The 23,298-nt window shown below is 42.7% G+C and overlaps 1 protein-coding gene across 1 annotated transcript; it reads left to right on the top strand.

Moving 5' to 3' along the window:
- Positions 1-419: 419 nt before the first annotated feature.
- IMPA2 (inositol monophosphatase 2) lies at positions 420-22,575 on the top strand. The gene is made up of 8 exons (XM_038126815.1): positions 420-731; positions 6,823-6,956; positions 11,428-11,532; positions 13,541-13,586; positions 15,818-15,926; positions 19,396-19,504; positions 19,653-19,804; positions 20,603-22,575. Exons 1-8 carry the CDS (start codon positions 621-623, stop codon positions 20,716-20,718), a joined length of 882 nt encoding a protein of 293 aa, XP_037982743.1. The 5' UTR covers positions 420-620; the 3' UTR covers positions 20,719-22,575.
- Positions 22,576-23,298: the final 723 nt, after the last annotated feature.

Here is a 23,298-nt window from a genome sequence, read left to right as displayed (position 1 = left end):
CCCTTTTCCTTCCCGAGACGGCCAATGCCGGCCGCCAGCTTTCCCCCCAAAGCCCCGGTGTCGCCGACAGCCGGGCCCTCGTTCCGCGAGGTGGCTCCGGGGACACGGGGGCAGCGGAGCCCCGAGGGGCCGCTCGGCCTGGGAGAGCGGCTGCTCCTCCTTCTCCCGGGGGAAACAGGAGCGCCCCAGCCCCTGCCTGGCGGTCCCGGCGCCATGTCAGGAGGGGCGGCCGGGGCACGGCCACGGCGATGGCGGCGCAGCCTGCCATCCGCATCCTGCGCGCCCTGCCCGCCGCATCCCTCCTGCGCACCCTGCCCGCCGCATCCCACCCTCTCGGCGCGGCCCCGGCGCCGCTCTCCGCGGCACCCCCGCCTCTCCCGGCCCTCCTCCGCCCCCGGGGCTCACCTAAAGTCAGCGCCCGGCAGCCAGCCCGCCTTCCCCATTGACCGCGGCGGCCGCCTCTCTCCGCCCCGCTGCGCTGGGCGGGGCGCGGCCGGGGCGCGCAGTGACAGCGCCGGGCGGTGTGTGCGCCCAGCGCATCCTCCTCGGCGGGCGCTCCTGGGCGGGGACCCGCGCCCCCCGCGCCCCCCGGCCCCGCTCCGGGCAGCGCGGCCGCCGCGATGAAGCCGTGCGAGGAGGAGGAGGAGGAAGGGCGGGCGGCGGCGGGCGGCGGCGACCCCTGGAAGGAGTGCGTGGAGGTGGCGGTGCAGCTGGCGCGCCGCGCCGGGCAGGTGAGAGCCGGGCAGGCTGCCCCCGGGACGGGGCCGGGCCGGGCTGCCCCGCGGCCGGAGGAGCCTTCTCCCGGTCCGAGGAAGGGCCGTGCGGCGCTTGGGTGATGCGCAGAGCTGGCGAGGAGGAGGAGGGCGGCGGGGCTCGGCACCCGCTCAGCCGGGCCGCCGGCGGAGCCCTCGGCCGCGGGAGGGATGGCGGCAGCGGGGCCACATCCCGGGGGACCCCAGAATTTGGGGGGGCACATCCCTCGGGGGGCCCATCCCTCGGGGGGCATCGTGCTGCGGAGCTACTTCCGTGGGGGCAGGGGGGGCCCAGCCCTTGGGGGTACTTCCCTCGGGGGCTGCACCCCCTCGAGGGGCCCCTTCCCTTGGCGGTTGCATCCTTCGAGGCCAGCATTTGTTTTCCAGCAGCTTTTGCAGAGCAAAACAACCGTGTGAAGGAGGTTTTCTCTTGTTGGATCGGGCAGAGTCTTCAGAGTGGCCGAAATTCGCTTGCTAGGGACAAATAGGTGTGTGACGAAGGTCGGTAGTAGCTTATTTCAGATCCGTGTTTTGACACAGCAGGTTAGTCATCTCAGGAGACATCCTGACCCCACTCTGTGCAGCAGCACAAATTCTAACAGAGCCAAGAAGTGGGATCAGCAGATTGATTGATTGAGAAACTGGATGAAACGCAAATTTATTCAGCAATGTGTATTTCTCTCTCGCTTCCATTCTGCTCTATTTTGAAACACAATTCGTACTTACATGCTGTGATTTAAGAAGCCCCCTTTTCTATCTTGAGTCCAAGACCCATAACTTTTCCTTAGGGTGTGTTATTAAGCATGTTTTCTCCTTAGTGAAAAACAACTACACAGATGAACAGAATGCCAGAGGAGAGGAGACTTGTTTTAATAATACAGGGACTAAATGGATAATCCAAATCAGGATGACAGGTCATGCTCTCACAGACTCTCAAAACAGGAGTTTCTCCGGCACAGTCATTCTGCCAGCCATTTCACAAGAAGAGACTCATGACTTGCTCAAGCCTCCACACCTTATTTCTCAAAATACCAATTTCTGAAGCCAGCTTTACACTTCCCCAATCATTTCACTTGCTTAGAAAATCACAGCTGAGCACCTTTTCCTGGAAGAAGTAAACATTCTGTAAGACTAATCCTTGCATCTGAAATCACAGTTTGCCATTGCTACCTTGCAAATGGCAGGAAATAGCTGATTCCTTGGCAGGCCAAATTTAAACCTGCCAAAGATGTTGTTTAAGTAGGACTTTGGGAACTGGGTGGTTGGTTTTTTTTTCCAATTATTTTGTCATGGTAAGGAATCTTTTTTGTTACAAAAGGCACTGGAGATCCTTCTGGAAGAAAAGTTGCAGGTATGGCTCTATTCGTTTATTTAAGTGTCAATCTGCTTCCAGCTATTCCCAATCAAAGCTAGAGCTAAGGACACCTAGTGCAGTATAGCATGCATTTGGTAGGACTGGAATTTTGTTGAAAATTGACTGATAAAAATGGGGGTTATTTTGATCACCAAAAGCAGTCAATTCCACTAGTCAAGTTCATTTTTTTCTTCCACTTCTCTTCCCATACCTCAGACCTTTCCACCTTCACCTCCATCCCTAGAAATCTGCTTGCACTCTCTGTCTCCCCAGATCCAACTCCAGTCTCCATCTCTGTGTGAGACTTTGCCACTTCAGCCTTTCTTTTAAGGTGCTCCATTTCTCAGGACTGTGGCTAGGTTACGAAGGGTTGGAGTCATTAGAAAATGTCTACAAGAGTCTTGGCCCGAAGAAAAATGTGCACTTCCAGATTTTGGATTTCTAGGAAAAGTCAACCAGTAATACAGTTCTCTGGTCTCCCCTTTTGGCTTATACAACTACTTGATTTGTATTGCATTGTATTTCATGACTATAGGTAAAATACATCTTCTTCCCAACAGATAGGAGTCTACACTCTGGAACAGTTTCTTCTAAACTTAAAAGGCCAATAAAGAAGTGATGCTTGAATATGTGTCTGAAGTGTTGTTGCTGGAGTAACCCGTATTACTGGGTTAAAATCACTGCTTCTCTTGCCCATCCTGTTCTTTAGTTCTTATTACTTTTATGAACTATCACAGGCTCTCATTTAATATATATGGCTGTTTCATAACAAGAATGGTCATGGTTTTGTAATGTCTGTAATTGACCTGCTTTAAAATTCACTCCACAAGGCCACAAATAACTGCACATTTTCAAACTTCTCTTCTGCTTTTTCTGTAAGTAAGCTGCTTGCTCTGTTCATGAGAGTACACCCATAGGTTTGATGGACATTTTGCTCAAGAAAAGCAGGCATGACAAGTCTATGCATCTTTGATGCTGTTAAGAGCACTGAGTAATATCTGCACTGTTCTCTCCAATTGCAGAATTGGAAAAGCTTCACCAAAATGAGTAAACATACATCCAGGTAAAAATAAGAGTTATAAACTAACACTAGGACATAGTGTGCTGAAGTCAAAACTTTTTTTTTTCTCTCTTTTTTTCTTTCTTTTTTTTCCTGGAAAATAATTTTATGAGGCATAAGAGATATAGCAGAATATCACTTAAAAAAAAAAGACAAAACTTTCACTGATATTCTAAAAAGCCAAGATCTTTTTTTCCATGATGTTAGGTCCCAGGGGAAATTTTTAGGCATTTTCTATGTAACATGGACAGATGTTTTAGCAAACCAGATAGGAATTTCCTGAATTATTTGAAGGTACTCATGCTTTTTATCTAGGTGTTTGATTTTATCAGTCAGCAAATTTCAGGATAGTATTGCAAGCATCCAAAATCTATCTTAGATCTCCCAGAAGTGTGTGGTGAGTGCAAGCAGTATGGTGAAATGAAATATCTGACATGAGCACACTGCTGTAGGTGGCTCCTCTGGCAGGTATTGGGAGAAAAGGCATCTTGACCCTCTGTCTTCTTCATTCTGCTTTGTTGGAATAAATTTTACAAAGGCATTAAAAAAGGAAGAGTCCAGGACTGACTGCACTGAGCCCCAGTGTCTCCATTTCCCCTGCTCCATGGAAAATGAAGGAGGGAGCAGGGAGAGCCTGGGTCGTGCTCTGTGATGTGGGCTCCATGTAATGATGTAAATGCCCCTCGCTTTGCATAACCCCCCAAATGCTCCCAAGCAGGGTATTAGGATAAGATCTGCATTAGAGGAGGGGCAGCATGGGCTAAGAGTGTTAAATGGCTCTGCTGTAAATAACCATGCTCCCAAAAATCAGTTGCTTAGAAATTGCTGAAAAATCTCAGTAATCTAGGGACAAGCCCTAGTACAGGAATAAAGTTCAGTAAAATACATTTACAGCCAAATTACAGCAATTGTAATTGACTGCCAATGTCTTGATTGCCAATTTCATTGTACAATGGGGATAAGGTGCAACCTCCTGTTTCCATTTCATCATCCTGTAGTTCCTTTGGGTTCTGCTAGAGTGAGACTTTAATGGAACACCATGTCCATCTGGAAAGACCAGGCAATTGCAGCAGGTACCCACAGACATTATTGTAAGGCTTTTGCAAGGAGAGGAGTTGAGTGATGCTCTCAAAGTATTCTGAGGCAGCAGGCCCTAACACTCCTTTGTAGGCAGACTTTTAGGGATTTTTTCGACATAAATTGAATTCTACACTGCTCTGAGCTGTTGGATTATTCTTCCAAAGAATAAAAGTTTTTCATCAATTATGCAGGAAATGTGATCCTTGCATGGGGTTACTCTGGCTTGGACTGCATACCTGTACAAGCTGGAGCAAATGCAAGGGGTCCCTTTTGTCAAGCCCTTTGTAAGTGGCAGAGAGTTGGCAGAATCAGAGGCGTCCATCGTGCGTGCTGTGGGTGAGCCTCCACAGATGTGGTGTCCATCTGTGGCTGGTGACCTCAGCCCAGCACCATGACTTGGCTCCTCCTCTCCTCTTGACATTCTGCTTGCACAAGGCGTGGGGAGAAGCAGCTCATGGCAGGGCTGGTGAATGCTAAATGTGTGTCGTGGCTGCTTGGCACAGGCCTGCAGAGGAGATGGGTGAGAAGGCCATCGGCCACCACTTCTGAGTGCAGGCACACCCTTGGCTACTCCCACCTCCAAAGTGGCTGGAGCCTCATGCTGGCCACCAGAGAGACAGACAGGGTTAAAGTGAGAAATGGTAGTGAGCAACTGGGCAAAGGATCAGAAATCCAAAAATATTCAATTTGAATCTGGCGTGTGCAAAGGGCTGTACTCAAACCAGAGAGATCAAGTGCCAGAGCATGCAACGCAATCGGCTGATTGCAGAGCACGTCCACAGGACAGAGGTTTCATCTCTGTTTTTTCTTTCCCAGCAAGGTTCAGGTGTGATCTCACTGCCCTGCTGAGCAGTGGCACTGATTGAAATGGCTGCAAAAATCTCAATCTACTACGCATTCAAACTGAATAGAAGTCAAGAGCGTAGCATTGCTAAGAAGAAATTAAAATCTTCTCTGTCAAAAGGAGGACATTCCTCATCTATTTCACTGTGTGAAGTTCCAGGCACTAAAGACAATAGGAAAGTAAAGAAGAGCAAATAAAATAAAAGGTATCAGCATAGCAGATTTTTTAGAATACACAACTGAGGGTGGTTGGAGTGTTTTGTGCTGAAGAGAAGCCCAAGGGCCTTGCTGGAGTTACAGTTTTATGCTTCTGTCATAAATCCTTCAAGACAACCACACAGGGCATTGGGAGGAGTAAAAAGATCAAGTGTGGTTAATAAATTGATATACAGTAATGAACTTTAGCAAGACCTCAAACTGGGAAGTACCAGCTGCCCTCACAAGCTCAGTAAATAGGCACAGCTGATGTTTTACAGCTCACAAAGCAGAAGCATTAGTCCAGATACCTTCTATAGTAAGGCAATAGTTGGCCATATCCTTTACTTGTCAGATCAATAAGCACACCCTTCAAATATAGTATTTTATACTACAAAAACCAAGAGTTGAGGTGACATTTGAGAGTTTCTGATTCCCTTTCCCATGCATACTGCAGCAGAACCGTTTTCTTTGGCCACCAAGTATTTCTCAATGGTTTTAAAATACTTTGATCAAGGGAAATTTAGCTAAGCAATTTAAATATATAAATTTTAGATGGAAATTAGAATGTTGATCTTGTTGCTGCTGGGTTACAAATGAGTGGTGCTTAATTTTTGCTTTGTTTTGGTTTGGTTTTTTGTTTGTTTTTTTTAATTTCAAATAGTTTGTCATTTTCACTGATTAAAAAAATAAGTGATCTCCTTTTGCATCCTGTCCCTTTATTTTTCTTTTTAATGAAGAAATGGGGAAAAAAAGAACAGAAAGAAAATGGGGAAAATGGTGAAAGGCTTTCATTAAGTGTTTTCCCATATGTGCATGTGTACTCGAGCTTGTAACACTAATACCCTGGAGAATCAGATGAAGACATTTCCAGAAGAGAGTCCAGGTTTAAATCATTGGTTTCACATCTAGGGAAAGCTTCAATTTTTGTTCTTGTTAAATACATGGCAATTATTTGGGAACCAGAGGGTGGTCAGCATTTAAAGTTCAAAAAACCCACAAAAACCTCCCAAAAAAGATGTGTCTTTGTTGGCACAATGGAAACCAATTACATTTGCCTTATTGCATATCTTTTAAAGTAAGAGAGCAGAGGGGTATTGGCCCTGTATATATATAAAAAAAAAAAAAAAAATAAATAAAAAAAAAAAAAGAAGAAGAAAAGAAAAGAAGAAAGAAATAGGGCTTTCCTTGAAAAATGCCTGAGCCTTGAGGTTTTTTCTTACCTTGTGTATGCTTTTGGTAATTTTCTAAATCATGATGACTGCCATCATCCCTTTATTACCTTAGTTGCATCCCTTAATCAATCCTTTTCGGAACTATCAAGAGTGGTTTTTGCAGAGTGATTCAAAATGCCATGTTCCAAAAGAGTACTCATTAGCTCAGAAGGATTTTTTTTGTCAAAAAATTATAACAGCCTCTGGTAGAATTAGGCCTACAGCTGTTTTTCAGGATTAGCTATGTTTTTTTCAGTGAAGATACTATTTTAGTATGCACAGGCTGAAAGCCCAACAAATCTGATTTATGAACTTCTGTTTCAGATCATTAGGAAAGCTCTAACAGAGGAAAAACAAGTGTCCACAAAGACATCTGCAGCAGATCTCGTGACAGAAACTGATCATTTTGTGGAAAATTTAATTATTTCTGTTCTGAAAGAGAAATTTCCCTCCCACAGGTGAGTGCCTATAGAAACTATTAATGACCTTTTTTTGTCCTTTGCGTGCTGCGTCTCTGACTATTATTTAAAGAGAACTTTAAAAGTCTGTCTATCTTTCTTATGTCTCTGTACCTTTCTTATATATTAACCTATTGTTCCTACACTTTTGTAGGACTCCTGTTTTTTAAAAAAGTACCATTTCCTTATACTTAGTACTTTATATTTTCCGTGTTTCTTGATATATGTATTTAATAGCAATGTTTCCCCTGTAGGGACATCATGGATGAAGGTTTCATGTGGATCTCCATGATGTTCAGAATACTGGTCTGCTGCCTACTGTATATGAATTATGCTAATGCTATCTATAAAAATATAGCAGAAATATATGCTAGCAAGGGTCCCACCCTGCAGACCTTTCCTGTTGCTATCACACATTTGCATTTGCCAGATCAGGAGAGGTAAAAGTGCATTTAATTACATTTACCTTGTGTTCTATAGTGAGAAGATCAGTGGGAAGCAGGGTTGTTTGTCATCATCATCATTATTTGATGCCTACTCTTAAACAGGCTATAAATTACTACATGGTGCAAACCCCGAGGTTTTAAAAATAGATCAGGTTGTTGATTCCTCTTGAGTTATTGTGGTCAACTTGAAAATAACAACTCAGCTCATGCATAGATTAGAGAGAGGGTTTGTATTAGTTGCCAGGTTTGATTTGATGAAGACATTGACTTCTACATTTGACTTCAGTGGATAAAATTCATTTTCCTGCAGAGCCAGTGCCTGTATATCCCTTAAATAGTGTCTGACTCCCTTCTCACTGGGGGCATCTCTGATGGGGATGAGCCTTGCATTCTAGTGCTGTACAGAAATGAACAAAGAGGAAAATCTGAAGGGCTCAGCTACTAATCTGATTGTCAGTGATGCTGCTGGGCAAAAAAACAACACCATAAGAAGGAGCAGAAAGCATATTTTATACTAAATATGGCTTTCTAAATACATGCTGTATGTGATGGCGTACTGAAGCTGTACTGTACAGCATAATGTGTGGTTCTTGGCTGCAATTCTCAAGAGAGTGCCAGGCTTCACGAGCCTATTATTTGTGTAATATTCCTTCTACTATTGCTGGCTGTGCTCTTCTCTCATCTCCACTCTTATGTTCATTTTTTCCTTGAGCAGTCTGGCAGAGAACATAAAACCTACACATTTCCCACAAAATGCGAATCACCAGACACACTCAAGTTACTCAGGATGAGAACAAAAATTGTAAGGTCAACATAGGCCTAGCAACTGAAAAATCCCAGATTTTATCAATTCCATGCAGTTAACTTCTGATTTTATAAGGAAATTAAGGAGCTGCCATTTCTTTGAGACAATCTTATTTTGTTGATAGTAGTTGTTGGGCTTGCCTGGAATTTGTCTAAATAATTATTGCATTTAGATTAAACAGTAGATTAAAGCTAAATTTAACGAGACTAGATTAAAACACGTGCAATGAGGAGCATACAAAAACAGTCAGGGGTTAAATTTAAGTACAGTGAAAATATTAAAATAGCATTTATTTTGTATTCAGTCTTTCCCCTAACCAGGCTGTTGAAAGCAGCACTGAAGTTTTCTGTGATTTCTTTTTCTTCTAAATCATCTTAATTCTTACGTCCTCTGAATCAAAAATGGACTTTAGGTGTTAGAAAAATTAAAAGGGATCTTATCTGCAAATCTGCCATTTGCACTGAGGCGCTTATGAGTCTTGAGATACTGGAAATGTACTCAGAAGTACAGAGAAATACTAGGGAAAACCATTCAAAAAGTAATTCTGTCCCATGTTTCTTTTTTCTTCTTAGGTAAGTGGTATGTGTCATCTTCATTCACACTTCACTCAAGTTTTAATCTTTGCTCACTTTTTAGTACTCTGGTGTGTCCCGGAGTCTTTTCAAAAGGATATTTTTTTCAGATAGGTCCAAGAGTTGTGGGTAGGCACAGCCAGACTACCAGGGGCTGCTGGTTGCAAAAGACTATCCCAACATTTACCCTTGCTATAATTACACAAACTGTCATCTTTTGTGTTCCTAGTGGCCTTAACTCTGTAGACATTAAAATCAGGCCACAGGAGTTTAGGAGGGTTACGTCCAACTCTGGCTTCCCATCGTTGTGTCCTTGGATCCCCATATGGGGATAGGTGAGGCACCTGCCCAGACTGAGTCTCCTGCATTTGTCTGGGTATCATTCCTGCTGCAGATTATGGTATGTTACAGCTTCCCTGCTGCTCCTGCCGTGAATTTCAGAGTGGCACCATGGCATGAACAGATGTAGTCTAAGGCTTGGCTGAAATCACTAGACTCATTTTCAGTGGGAGTGAAGTGTAATGCAGATTTGAACAGAGGTCAGCAGAGCTGGCAGGCTGGCATGTTAAATTAACTATTTTAATGAGGTGGTTACCCTTCCCACTTCTCAAGCTGTTCCTAGAATTTACTCCAGTACTTCACACCGGGTGTTTTGCTTCGTTTGCAGCTTTTTACAGGACACAGAGGTGACCTTGCAGGACTCTCACATTTCCCAGTGTTGTATAGCAGTGAGGGGGGTGTTTTGTTACCCATTAGCCCAGATTTCATAAAATATGCACCTAATTTGGTCTGCATCCATTTTGGAAAAATTGCTCTTGAGCATGAAGATTTTATTAGTGGCACTGCTGTGCCCCAGCTCCAGGTTAGCATTTCTGAGCTCACGGACTGCAGGATCACATCCCCACTGGGAGGGAAAGGTGAGGGACTGTCTCACAATGCTTCAGGGCAAATCATCTGACACAGAAATACTCCTGTCTTTAATGAGGTTTTTGTTTCACCTTTCTTTGACTGGCCAGACAGCAGCTTTAGTTCAAGCTCCAGCTGGGGGAGCTGGCACAAGGTTGGAGCAGAGATATAATGTATGTGGAATATGGATAATCTGAGGTGGGATGGAAGGTGCTCCACCCACAAGAAGATGAACTTCCTCTGCATCCAGCAGCACAGACAAGGCGTGGTTGGGTTTGGATGCTGACTACAGGATTTGTGAAAGCAGAAGTCAAGTGATAGAGAACCAACAAGACAAAGTAGTGGAATATTTAGAGCAAGGAGCCTGCAAAGTGTTATGTTAAACTGAGAGTTTTAAACACCTGTTCAAGTCTTTTCTCGTTTCTCAGTTGTGCATTAGCACTTCGTCCTTCAGCTTTATATTTTAATGGAGATGAAAATAGTAACAAACATTTCCTAATTCCCTCTTTGTACCAGCTGGAGGTCTATAATGCCATGAAAATAGTCTGTTTCTACTTAGGTTGAGGCAGAGTAGCATTTGCAAAATTCAAAATACAAAAGAAGTCTCCTCCTGTGCTGTCTGCAGAACATTTTAAACTCATGGCTTCAAGTGTTATCTGGAATCATGAGGTACAGGTTGAAGACACAAAATAAAATAGCTGCTACTCTAGTCCTAGGGAAGGACTCTTTTGCAAAAGACATTTTCTCTTTATTTTATCCTATTTTTTTCTGTTTGTGTCTTTGAGAGAAGCTTTTTTGTCTTCAAGCATTTGCAGAAACTCTGAATACCACTACCAGCTGTTCAAATGTGAAACCACCAGCAAGATTCAGTACTAGCAGTTGGATTCCTCTCCTGCTGTACATAAAGGATTTTATGAAAATCTGTGAGAGTAGCACCTGCACATCTCTTACAGAAAAAGACCTTGGGCAGTTTATGGGAAAGCAGGGATAATTAAGGTTGACAGGAAATGTGCCAGAACTGGATGTTCGTTTCCCAGGGAAGAAGGAGAAAAAAAACTACTAAAAGAAACTGGGACACAACAACAGAAGAGAAGATGATCTCAGATTTCATTTTGTGCCTTGTGCATCCAAACAACAAACAAACAAAAAATAATTTGTTGATTTTTTTCTGGGTCATGGGAAAAAGAAAGTCCAGCTTTGTAAACCTCCTAATTTCCTGGGTCAGATTACTGTAAAAAATACAGATAGGAGCAAGATTGTGGATTTTTAAAGAGTGTATTATTTCCTTGTGACTGAATTTAACTGCAAAAGAGAAGCAGGTATAGTTTGCAGTTTATATTAGTTACTGCAAGAGACAGACCTAACCCATAAAATTATATCCTGCGTAAAATAATCTTCTTCTTGAGTTCCAGGGATGCCTGTTCAGATCCATTTCTGCGTTCATTTTCATGGCTTCCTTAATGGTGTATTGGGGAAGTGTACATAAATAGCGTTCGTTTTTGCCATGTAAAATAGTGTGCTGTAGATTTTGTAGATTTGAGAACTTTCCCTCAAAGTGGCTCTGAAAGTTACCAATTCCTAAATTGAAAAAGTGGTATGTGTGTTTACATTTATACAAGATATTTTTATGAAGAGAGGGAGAAGTTCTCTCTTAAAAACCAGAATGATGGGGCTGTGCTTTCCAAGTCATGTACCTAAGCTAATGTTCCGGGATACTTATTTTACCCTTGCACCAAATGCAGGTTTATTGCAGAAGAATCCACTGCTGCAGGTTCAAAATGTGTCCTCACCGACAGTCCAACCTGGATTATTGACCCTGTTGATGGAACGTGCAACTTTGTGCACAGGTAAATGGCCTGGGAAACCCACCAAAACCCAAAATGTGGCTTCTCATAAGTTCTCCCTTCCTCCTGAAGGTGCTTTTCCCTGGTGGGGATTCACACATAGGAGCCATCCTCTTATCTCTGGGTAACTGCCGTGGTGTGTGGGGGGGAGGCTGTGTTCGTGCCATTCTCTAAGGGTGAGCTGGAGTTTGTGCCACTGTCTCCTGGCTCACAGCCCCAGCTCACAGCCCCGATCTCACAGCCCTGAGCTCACAGCTCCAGCTCAAACCCCAGCTCGCAGCCCAGCTCAGAGCCCAGCTCGCAGCCCAGCTCAAACCCCAGCTCAAACCCCAGCTCACAGCCCAGCTCAAACCCCAGCTCACACCCCAGCTTGCAGCCCATCTCGCAGCCCAGCTCACACCCCAGCTTGCAGCCCAGCTCAAACCCCGGCTCACAGCCCCAGCTCACAGCCCCAGCTCACAGCCCAGCTCACAGCCCAGCTCAAACCCCAGCTCGCAGCCCAGATCACAGCCCAGCTCACAGCCCCAGCTCACAGCCCAGCTTGCAGCCCAGCTCGCAGCCCAGCTCACAGCCCAGCTCACAGCCCAGCTCAAACCCCAGCTCAGAGCCAGCTCACAGCCCAGCTCAAACCCCAGCTCGCAGCCCAGATCACAGCCCCGAGCTCACAGCCCAGCTCACAGCCCAGCTCAGAGCCAGCTCACAGCCCCAGCTCACAGCCCAGCTCGCAGCCCAGCTCACAGCCCAGATCACAGCCCAGCTCAAACCCCAGCTCAGAGCCAGCTCACAGCCCATCTCAAACCCCAGCTCGCAGCCCAGCTCAAACCCCAGCTCAGAGCCAGCTCACAGCCCAGCTCAAACCCCAGCTCGCAGCCCAGCTCAAACCCCAGCTCACAACCTCCAGCTCACAACCTCCAGCTCGCACCCCAGCTCACAGCCCAGCTCGCCCCCAGCCCCGCAGGTCAGCGTGCAGGGAGCCGAGCGCGGCGCTGGCGGGACAAGGCTGCGCTGTGAGCGCTCCTGGCCCGGCGCCTCCCGTGGGTTCCGCACATTCCTTCTCGGAGCTCTCCCCTTCAGACACAGGCGCTTCCTTCTTCCTGGGAAGTGCCACCCCTGCCTGTGTGCAGAGCAGCGCTGAAAACTGAGTTGAGCAGAGATTCTGGTGTTATATTTCTAAAGTACCTCTGCAAAACGAAATCTAGGGGTCCTTGCTGCAAAAATTAAGACTTTTAATTCACCATTCAAGTGTTAGGAGCTGTGAACTTACGACTATTCATAATATTTCTACTTAGAAACACCGCCTTATAGTTAGCGGCTTAAAATAACCACAACTTTCATAATTTCCTTGACTTTTGGTGCAATTACACAGAATTCCAGGGGAGGTGGACGGTGTCATGTGGTGATGTTTCATGCAATTAAGTGACATTTCCTCTTTCTAGCAATATTTTCTGGACTTCCAAAGTCCTTTCTGAAATGTGTTTTTAAGAAATGAATTTATTTCATTGTTTAAAAGGTAATAATTATACAGTAGTCAAAAGGACCAGATTAAATACATGATCATCACTTTGAAAAAGGAGAGCATAGAGGAACTGGTTTCTTGTTCTGCTGTTGGTCAGCAGCAAGGTATCTCCATGCTGCTTAATTTCCATCTCAGATGCATAGTTTGAACAAAGTGTATTCTTAAAAGCAATGACTTGTTACAACATTAATGGTTTTATACTGGATAATTCAATTACACTAAAGCAAAAACATCCCTAAAATATACGACACATTCAGTGTAAAAATTGTGATGTCTTTATGAGTTTATTTCTTGCCTTCTCCAATATTAACTTACATTTTAAAAGGAAATGACAAAGTTAAAGAGGCTGACAAAGGAGAAATAGTATCATGTCAAGGGCATTCTGACAAGTAAACTCACAGAGCTCCGTGCGGGGTTTTGTTGCCTAAGGGGGTTGCATAAGGAGTAAGTTGAGAGATTTTTCATCAGCACTACTTCATTTCTTATTTTTCACAGATTTCCAACAGTGGCAGTGAGCATTGGATTTGCTGTTAACAAAGAGGTATGAAATATGTTCTTTAAGATGGGCAACTGAGAGTTGGCTAGAAGTCTCAAAACCATGTGGGAACTTTAATTTAAAAAACAAAAATTTAAAAAATCAGTCACTACTCAGGTTTTCCTATGCTTTTTAAATGCATCTGATCACACTCTACTCATCTAAAATCATAGTCCTGCAAAACCTATTTATGCCAACTGGCAATTAAAAAAAAAATTCTATCAATTATTAAAAGTATCATGGGATTTATTTGGAGAAGAAGGAAGTACTGGTGTGAGCAAGGTTTAGTTAGACAAAACCATAATAAGTTCCATTTAGTGCTGCCTCTTCATAATTTAAACATGTGTTCCTGTGTTATATTATTGTTTCTTTCCTGCTACTAGTACCTGTGAAAGCTAACTCCTGCTAGGAGTCAATGTAGAGCTGATTTTATGAAGAGTGCAAAATTATGGGCCTAGTTCATTCCATCTGCATTTGTATTTTTCTTAATGTAGTGAGATAGCTATATTTACCACATGAGACCATGATTATAGTGAGGGTAGGAAGGTACCCAGCCTTCCAGTGTGCCATTTTGAGTTTCCTAGCTATAGTCATTTGTGCTAGTGCCTTTTCTCCAGATGTTGCTGGTTTGCAATTTGATACACATCTATGAAATAACTAGTTACTCAAATTGCCAATGAATGTGCCTTGTTTAGCTTAACTCCACAATCTTTAATGTATGTATAGCTTTAAGCAAAGCCAGCAAGAATTCTGTGCAGTAACAACCAAGTTTTCAGATGTGCTAGTACCTCTTACTGATTGAAACAGAATAATGTTGTGTACTTATCTGGTTAGACTTTTCCAACATGAAAACTGCAGAGAAACACTTCCATGCTTTTCTGAAATTTATTCATTGCCAAAGGTTCTTTTGAACACTACATTTTATTGCCAGACAGTTTTTGCTGATATTTATGTTTTCTAGAACACCATCATGATTTTGATGCTGCATATTTTGGGTTATGTAAACTAAACAAAGCTGAAACAAAAGTAAAGAATGATGTTAAATCTCCCTCAGTTAAACAATTAGGACAAGCAGAAAAAAGAGTAAACTGAAAAGGAGCCAAAGTACACACAGGGGAACTGGCCTGATTATAAGCCTTGAAGAAATTCCTGCAGATGTCTTTAGGGAAAGAGTCTATTAATAGTGTGTTCCTCAAAAAAAAACCCCTTGGTTTAGATGGGACCTCAGGATAGGGAGCCAGGACAGTCTATTCCCTTTAAATTGTCTCTGATGAACACCAGTGCAGCAGGAAAAGATTTGAAGTCTAGAACATCTGAGATGTTTTCTTGACCTTGTGGCCCGCTTCAGACACCTCAGGCAAGTCACTTAATCTTTGTGTACCCCTAAAATAAATAATGCTAATATTACTGATCTAAGGGCAATTTTCAGAGCTGACCCTTGAAGTTTGTAAAGTGCTTTAAAGTCTTTAATGGAGCCTATTAAAGTAATAGAAATTTTAAATACCAAGGGTCTAATTCTGACCCTCTTTTCATTGGTAAACAGAATCTCCCATGAAAAGTCCAGTGTTGCACATTCTTAAGCTTTCATTGAGGCTATTTCTGTCCAAACTCCTTCTCTTGGAGTCTTGTGACTTCAAGAGATCTTCACAAAAGGGTTTTGCAGAGAAGGATTTGAACAAGTGACTAGAGCATACTTCTTTGATTGAAAAGGCAGGCAAATTCAATGCACCACCAAAGCTGAGGTGCCTACAAAAGCATCCACTGTTAATATGGAGTGCCATGACTCCTGAGTTTGGATGCCTGACTGATCCTGGGGCTGCAAATCTTTGTGGTCCAGCCAAGGTCAGTGGGGTTGCTTCAAGGAGTAACTGCTCACCAGTGAAAGCAAAGCATTCAGTCTTGCCTCAGAGGTCTTGAGTATTTTCAGTAAAAACATTTCAATTGCATTTGAAAACAACTCAGTGTTTAATCCATTCTAATGTGAACAGAAACAAGCTGTAAGAATTTAGAGGATCAGGAACACCTTGCATTAACTTTTCTTTATGAACTGAATTTTATATGACCTATATCTCAATATCACAGTAATAGTAAAATTATTCCAGTTTTTTAGCATCAGTGTAATCTTTATTATGTGTACCACTTAAAATATTGCTGATCTTTTTGCCATTAGTAGTTGTTTATATTTATGATGAGTAATTTGAGTTGCATTCATTTCTTTCCTTTTCGAAATCTTAAAGCTTGAATTTGGTGTAATTTACCACTGCACTGAAGAACGATTATACACTGGTAGAAGAGGTCAAGGGGCATTTTGTAATGACAAAAGGCTTCAGGTATCAAAAGAGACAGGTTGGTCTAGTTTTGTTAGAACTCTAAAAGGAATATATTAATTTTGTTTCAGAGTTGTTGCAAATCATCATTAGGATAATGAACATCATTATCCTGATGGAAAGTATTTCACCTGCATGATAATTTTGTTGTTTTGTGTTTGTTTTTTTCCTGAAAAATCACTTTCCTCCTCTTCTTTTTAAAATATACATCCGAATATGAACTATTTAAACAATCCTAAATTATTTTGCTTCACAACTGCTGTTTAAAATAAGGAAGAATGTGTAGATTCACCAGTTTCATTCTAGCTGCTCCCTGGCGTAACTTTTTATGAGCAGGATGCAATGGGAATGGTGAATCAAATTGAGAGTACTGTTGTGGCTTCTATTCACTTCTTTTCCAATGATCTTGTGCATCACAGAGTGTCTGATGTCTGTAGGCAAATGTGCTAACAGTGAATTAAAGCGTGCATGCTTCATTAGGGGTTCTTTGACAGCTTGCTCTGGTGTGTGAGGTATGTTTCGATGTACAAATAGCCAGCAACACTTTGCCAATGCTTGAATGGAGTTATTTTATCTTTTATTTATATTTAAACCAAATCATAGACCTGTCTGTTTGCCTAATGATGATAGAAAACAATCATTTAGTATTATTTGGAGAAGTTTTCTTTTTAGTTAATCAAATTTCAGAGGAGAGAATAGCACTCAGTTGTAAGTGGAAGCAGACATATGCCAGAAATGTGGACCACTGTACACCCGAGGTGTTAAAAATTTCACCCCAAAGAGAGAATTAATGAGCTCAAAACACAGTAAATTTCAAACATTTTGACATACAGATTTCCTTAGTGCCTGAAGCAGACCCTGCATCAAAATTTCACCTGAAATTTGACAAGTTTGGCTATTCATCTAAGTTAATAGTGATCTGGGGTCTACATGTTTGGAGAGACAGATTGTAAAGTCATTGTAAATCTTAAATCCCTAAGATTTTAATCACTGATTATACAGCACATTTTGAGCACACAGTGCTCAAATATCTCATATTCCAAAAAAGCCCATACTGGCAGAGACTGTTAGGGAGGCCTGGGGGTGCTGCCAGCTGGACTGCATGAACCACTGTGGAAGTGGCCTCACGTGCTTTTACAGTCAGAGAATTCTGGTTTCCAGCTGAGCAATGAACAATTTTGGCACATGTCACTTCTGTCTTCCTTTCTCTAGACATCCAGGCTATGTGGGTGTCTAGAACATAGCAAGGGAAATAGACCTTCCGCCCTTCCAAATGCTTTGAAATTTTCTTTTGTTTTGAGATACATCATTTTGTGGTGGGAAGTTTTCACCAGTGAAGCTGGATCTGCTTTAATCTCACTCCTACTGATATTACGAGTATCTTAAATCACATTTGCTCTGTAAGAGCTGTGGCTTCAGTGAAATAAACCAACTCTGGAAGAGACAGACTTGTGTTTCCCTCTACCTGCCACTGGAATTGAAGTGGCCATGATGTGTTTGAGATCTAAGCTGTCGTGTCACTTGCTGCCATTTGTTTTCAGGAAATGTGATTGTTGTATGATGGTGATCTACACTTATGCATTCATTGTTCAGGCTTAAGCATCTGAAATCACAGCCCAGGCAAACATTGTTCTTTGTCAACACCCAATTTTGTAGAGGTTTGGTAGGGAGTCCATGCAGCTATGATACACCTAAATGAAGGACCCATCTTCCCTGTTATCTGGAGTGGTACTTTCTTCTCATGCTTAGATTCATGTCAGGCCTTACATGTGCTAATACTGTAAATGTATTTTGTTTTTTTAATCTTCTGGGGTCAACAGAACTGATCTTTCCCTCATAAATTTATCCAAATCACTGTTAAATCTTTTCTACCAAGCCCATATCTTGAATTACTGAAATCTCATAGTGTCTTGTGATCAGTCAGCTCCTTTTCCTAAGCAGAGACCTCCCTTTTAGTTGCCTTAGTCTATTCATCCAATTTCCAGCTGTAGCCTTGAGGAAAATTGAAGAGATCTGTCTATGCATTAGAAATGTTTTTAATAACAGAAGAATAACTGTCTCAGTTACAACCTAACCATGACTGGCATGTTGTGAATGCTTGGTGCATTTCAGCAATGAGATGGACATTAAATGTTCTCTGATTTTAAACTGGGTCTGTTATCCAAAATAATCTCAGGCAGATTGCTTTCACCATCCAGAACTTTTAATAGTGGCTAAGCAACAAATACCCTACAGCGTGCCTGGATTGGTGTTTTTCTGTGGTAACACAGTTATTTAAAAAGCAGCAATTGAATCTATGTTCCTACAGTTAGTATTTGTGACACCCTGTAACTTTTAACCTGTTACTTACCAACCATTTTACCATGTTGCTCGAGAGCATAAGGTTCATCTGCAATAGTAAATTCTTTGGTAGCCTGTTTAATAAAATGGTGCCTCACTCCAGCCTAATTTGCTTTTGAAATCCTCTTTGCTCCTTGTGCAGAGAACTTTCAGCTCGTGCAGGTAGCTGTAAGAACCAGGTAGAGGCTGGCTGCCTGAAGGAATGCCTCACCTTTAGCCCAGGGTAGGTGACACCTGGCACAGGGCAGAGCCCAGTCAGTGAGTTCTCAACCACTGAACCTTTGAGTTTGCCATCCCTTTAATGCCTCTGAGCTCAGCTGGCACAGCAGGAGCAGGGACACTTGGCATTTGATCAACCATCTCCACCTACACTGGCACACTCTTGTTGTAGCCTGGCAGCATTCAGATCTCACATGAGGACTGCTTCAGCACCTTTCAAGTCACTGTGAGTCTCTCCTTTGACTGTACACAAGGCTGGTATTTCCATCTGCTCTAGGACAGCATTGCCTTTGCTGAACACAAGACAAATAGAACTTTCACAAGTTATTATGATTAAAAATACTGCTTTAATTTGTCATAAGATGGGTTTTTTTTTTTGCTATCACAAGGTGTCTTCAGTCTTTGAAATGTCAGAATGGGCTATTTCTAGGTGACTGGTGATGTAGGGAGAAACTTTTCTTTCCTCTTACTGGGTTCCCAAATATTTATAATTGGTTAACTAATTACATTAGAATTCCCTATTCAAGAACCATCGTGTTTTCAAATATGAATAGATTAACATCATTAGAAGTTACTAGATTACTGGGTTATTTTCAGTTGACTGCTAATATTAGTGAATTTGCCAAAAGGTCAATGAAATAAAACAATGTATGGAAAGAGAAGGAATGTGAGAATGCATTCTTGATTTTAATCCTCCTGTTTTGGATGGTTTTTTTAAGTGTGTTAAGAGCAGATCATTTGATAGGAGAAACACAGTCTTGCTTGAATTTCTATGCAAAGTTGTCCCTTTATGAAAAAGTTTGGGGTAGAAAAAGGGGCGTAAAAATTATTTTTGTCTGAAAAGTCCATTAGTGTTTAATTTAAAAACAAATTTATGGAACCTATCTGGAAGCTGCTGAATTAATGGAAACATCTCTCTACCATTGCAGATATCTCGAAGGCCTTAATTTTAACAGAAATTGGTCCAAAACGTGACCCTGCAACTTTGAAATTGTTCCTTGGTAACATTGAGAGATTGCTCAAGGCCCAAGCACATGGGTAAGATGTTTTACAGCATACGTCTCAAGTTTGTGACCAAAAAGTCTTTTAAAAAAGTAATTAAAAAAAAAAAAGATTGAAACAAGTGTGTTGTACACATAGGTTGAAGTCAAAAGCTTTTTTTTCTTTGTGTTGCTGTGGGATGTAGGGTCCGTGTCATCGGGAGCTCCACGCTGGCCCTGTGCCACTTGGCGTCCGGCGCTGCAGACGCCTATTACCAGTTTGGGTTGCACTGCTGGGACCTGGCAGCAGCCACTGTCATCATCAGAGAGGCAGGTGGCACTGTGATAGACACTTCAGGTGAGCAAAATGCCCTTGCTTTCCCACTGCTGGGGGACTGGGTGAGTGGCTGCCTCGGGGCAGCCTGTGTCACCTCTGTGGCTCTACCTCATTTCTAGCAGTGTCCTGTAGAAAGGTCTGTACCCTCCACTAGGCTCGGGCTGGTTATTCAGAACACACTGATGTAATTCCAGCATGGGCTTTCATCACATCAAAGGTCTTCTGAGTCAAACTGTATTTCCATGACTTTGAGTAATTCCCTTACAGTAAGGAACCAGCCCAGGAGATTGGCAGGTATGCTCAGGCATTCCAATTAGATTCCAACAGAGACATCCTCCCCAGAAAGGAGGACTCTGAGGTACCAGCTTGGACATATATGACTAGAAACTGCTCAGAGGGAGTAAAGGGCAGCACAGTCTCCAGACTGTTGCTTAATTAATTTAGATGGTACACATCTCAGAGTAATGGCTCACTAACTGGTGACTAGTACCTGGATACTGTGGAAGGATCTGGTCAATTAAGAAGGGTAATGAATGAACTGAAGGAAATAATTTCTGTCCCGTTGCTAGGAAAGGGGAATATTGCTTTTATTGTTGGCTACTGAACAAATCTAGGCATTCACTGCTCCTCTTGCATACTTTGGCTCTGTATCTAGAATCTTATGAAATAATTTTTTGCTGGAGATATCCATGTAGGATTTGTTGAGTTAGGTTGTCCTTCGCACCCCAGAAGGAGCTATGTATGAAGTTGTTTCTGTGTTTCTCTAATTACAGCAGAGCTTATATTTAAGACACTTCTCATTAATCCTCTTGTCCTCAGGGGGACCTCTGGATCTTATGTCCTGCCGAGTGATTGCTGCAGGCACGAGAGAGATGGCCATGTTCATAGCTCAGGAAATACAAACTATTCCCTACCGGCGGGACGACGAGAATTAAACACTCTTTGTGCGGAGTTTGCCCTCCTGAACCGTGTAACGTTTGCGAGATGGGTGTCTTGAAAGGGTATGTGATTTCAGCAGGATGATTTCTGGGGAGATTTTCTGTGTCAAATATTTTTTATAAATTTATTACCATGTGGGAAGGCATAGGGAGATTTTTAGACCTCTAAGAATCGTGTTTCCTTTTTAATATGTATCTCTTTCAGCAGTATCTTTTTTATAAGATAGAATATTTTACTTGTAGCAAATTAGTCTCAAAATTAAGTTGTAATTTCATATCTGTGGGGCTGATATTTAGTCTTTTGTAACACGCAGCTAAAAAAATGGAACTTTATTTTTACAGATGCAGATCTCAGGTAAATGAGCTTTAGGACTGTAGTAAAGGAGGAGTAGTTGAGATGTGTGCCTATAATAATATCCCTGTTCCACGATACTTAGGAATGCAATAAAAATGGCATTGTTATTTCCTAACAAGGTCATAGCTCTGTATCCATATATGTACATGTCTGTGTGTCTGTGTGTGTGTATATGTGTATATATGCACCTACACGTGTCCATGCACGCATACACACACATCCCCAGGGGTGTATGTGTATATATATGGATACCCTGGATGTTTACAGCAACTTCGAGAATGCATAGAGAGAAGAAAGCTAATATTGGAAGCTGTTTTCAGGTAATGGCTTTTTTAGGTTACTTAGGTGATTCCACTTGGGGCTATCCAAATGGCAAATAGGAGACCTGACCATGGAAGATGTTTAATTGTTTTACAAACTGCCCAGCTAGTTTTGTTTCCCTTCGTCCCTCTGCATGGGCATAAATCAGTGTCCCGTAGGCCTCTGTAAGATACTCAAACCTGCAAACAATTACTACCATAGAGTACTTCTAGTTAAAACCAGGAATATTGAACTCAAGCTGAGTTATTCACAGTATTAGCTATGACACGCAGCAGTAGGAGGCCAGCAGAATAGAGCACAGTGTCAAAGAGCTGTTGATTTTAGAGAAACTTCAAGCAGAACAGCAGGATTTGGCCCCTTACAGGCAAGTTATTAAAAATATGCACATAAGATATGCTTGCAAAAAGTTGTAAATCACATGCCCTTCTTGCACAACGTTGTAATCACACTTTTTGATCAGAAAAGCCTGTAAAATCAGTTACATGGATTTCCTAAATACACAGTTGTTCTCTATCCCTGTATCTAGCCCATAACTTCTGTTTAGATTGTGTTTTAAATCGTGAGCACAGGGAAAACACAAGTGTGTCGAGAAAAGCAGTTGATATTAAATCACTTCTATTTTTTCATCAAAAAGTTATTAAAAGGTATCTCTTTTTTGCAAGAGTGCAAATTGAATAAAGGAATGAGCCAAAAGAGTTGGTTAAAAATCTAACTTTTTTTTGTACACTGCATGTGTAGACTTTTTAAACATGTTCAGATATCTGCTTAGAAGATACAAACTAAACAATATTTTTTAAAAATAATCTTGTGTGTGTTTCTTGCAATGAAAAATGTTTTTCACTGAATATAACATGAAGTTCTGTGTGATTTCTTGGTATTTTTTCATGAGAAATACAAAATATTGACTGTGTGAGGAACATCTAAATCCAAGTAACCATTTAAAAGGTGATGGTTCTTTGCAGAAAATCAACACCTTCCATCACATAGTGATCAACATTTTGTCACTGCTCCCTTTTACCCCCTCCATCTCTTTGTACCCCTGTTTGGAAAAGGAGATTGTAAGCCCTCTGGGGCAGGAACTACAGTAGTTTGGCTCTGGGTTTTCACAGTGCTAATAGGATGAGATTCTGGTCCACAAGTAGGCACTGAGGTGCTACAATAATACAAACAATAAATGCTAATGGGCTCACTGGTCTCTTGTTCACTCTCCCCCCACTTCCCAGAGGAGCACAGAGGAGATGGGAGTGACAGATGCAGGGCTTGGTGGCACCACTCTGATTCCAGGCTGCTTAGCCCTGGCAGCCGTGGGAGCAGCTGGGGCTTTACTCAGCCTTGTGCCGTGCCTGTAAGCCCTGGAAGGAAGCTTATGCTGGCAGGGAATCAAGCGTGCTGGGAGCTCAGCCCCACTTCATCCGCTGCCCCCCTCACCCCGTCCCCCCCACTGCATGTGTGAGAGGCTGCTTCATGGCTCTGCAAGGTTTCCCTGCAGCTCAGCTCACTTGTACAAAGAAAGTCTCTGACCCAGTTAGGGCTGGTGTGCCCTGGCACTCCCAGAGCTCGGCAAAGCAGGGGAATCTGTGCATCCACTCCAATGGCACACGCCAGCGATTTGCAAAGCTGGGAGCCAAGCAAGGCAGGAAGGGAGAAGTGCAGAAACACAATCCCAAGTTCTCATTTGTGCCCAGGATGCAGTTTGGGTTTTTATTTGGACTCCAAGTATGTTAAACTGGCCCTACGTGTGGGGAGCGACAATCCTGCCTCCCCCACCTCCTCTGCTGCCTGTGTGCCAGGACAAACATTTCTGAGCCCTTCCAGGGGACCAGATGAGTGAAGTGATCTGCCTGCAAAGTACCCCAGTAAACAACAAAGGGATTATTCTCGAGGCACACCGTTTTCCCAAG

The sequence above is a fragment of the Motacilla alba genome, chromosome 2, assembly GCF_015832195.1.
Source record: "Motacilla alba alba isolate MOTALB_02 chromosome 2, Motacilla_alba_V1.0_pri, whole genome shotgun sequence".
In the NCBI taxonomy this organism is placed as follows: domain Eukaryota; kingdom Metazoa; phylum Chordata; class Aves; order Passeriformes; family Motacillidae; genus Motacilla; species Motacilla alba.
The sequence above is the reverse complement of the archived record's forward strand: the minus strand, read 5'-3'. Positions and strand labels throughout refer to the sequence as shown.

Excerpts from the sequence above, each read along its gene's own strand:
- IMPA2 (XM_038126815.1), top strand. The coding sequence starts at position 621 with ATGAAGCCGTGCGAGGAGGAGGAGGAGGAAGGGCGGGCGGCGGCGGGC. Across the intron at positions 11,533-13,540 it reads ACGTGCAACTTTGTGCACAG|ATTTCCAACAGTGGCAGTGA; the intron begins GTAAATGGCCTG and ends TATTTTTCACAG. Across the intron at positions 13,587-15,817 it reads GATTTGCTGTTAACAAAGAG|CTTGAATTTGGTGTAATTTA; the intron begins GTATGAAATATG and ends GAAATCTTAAAG.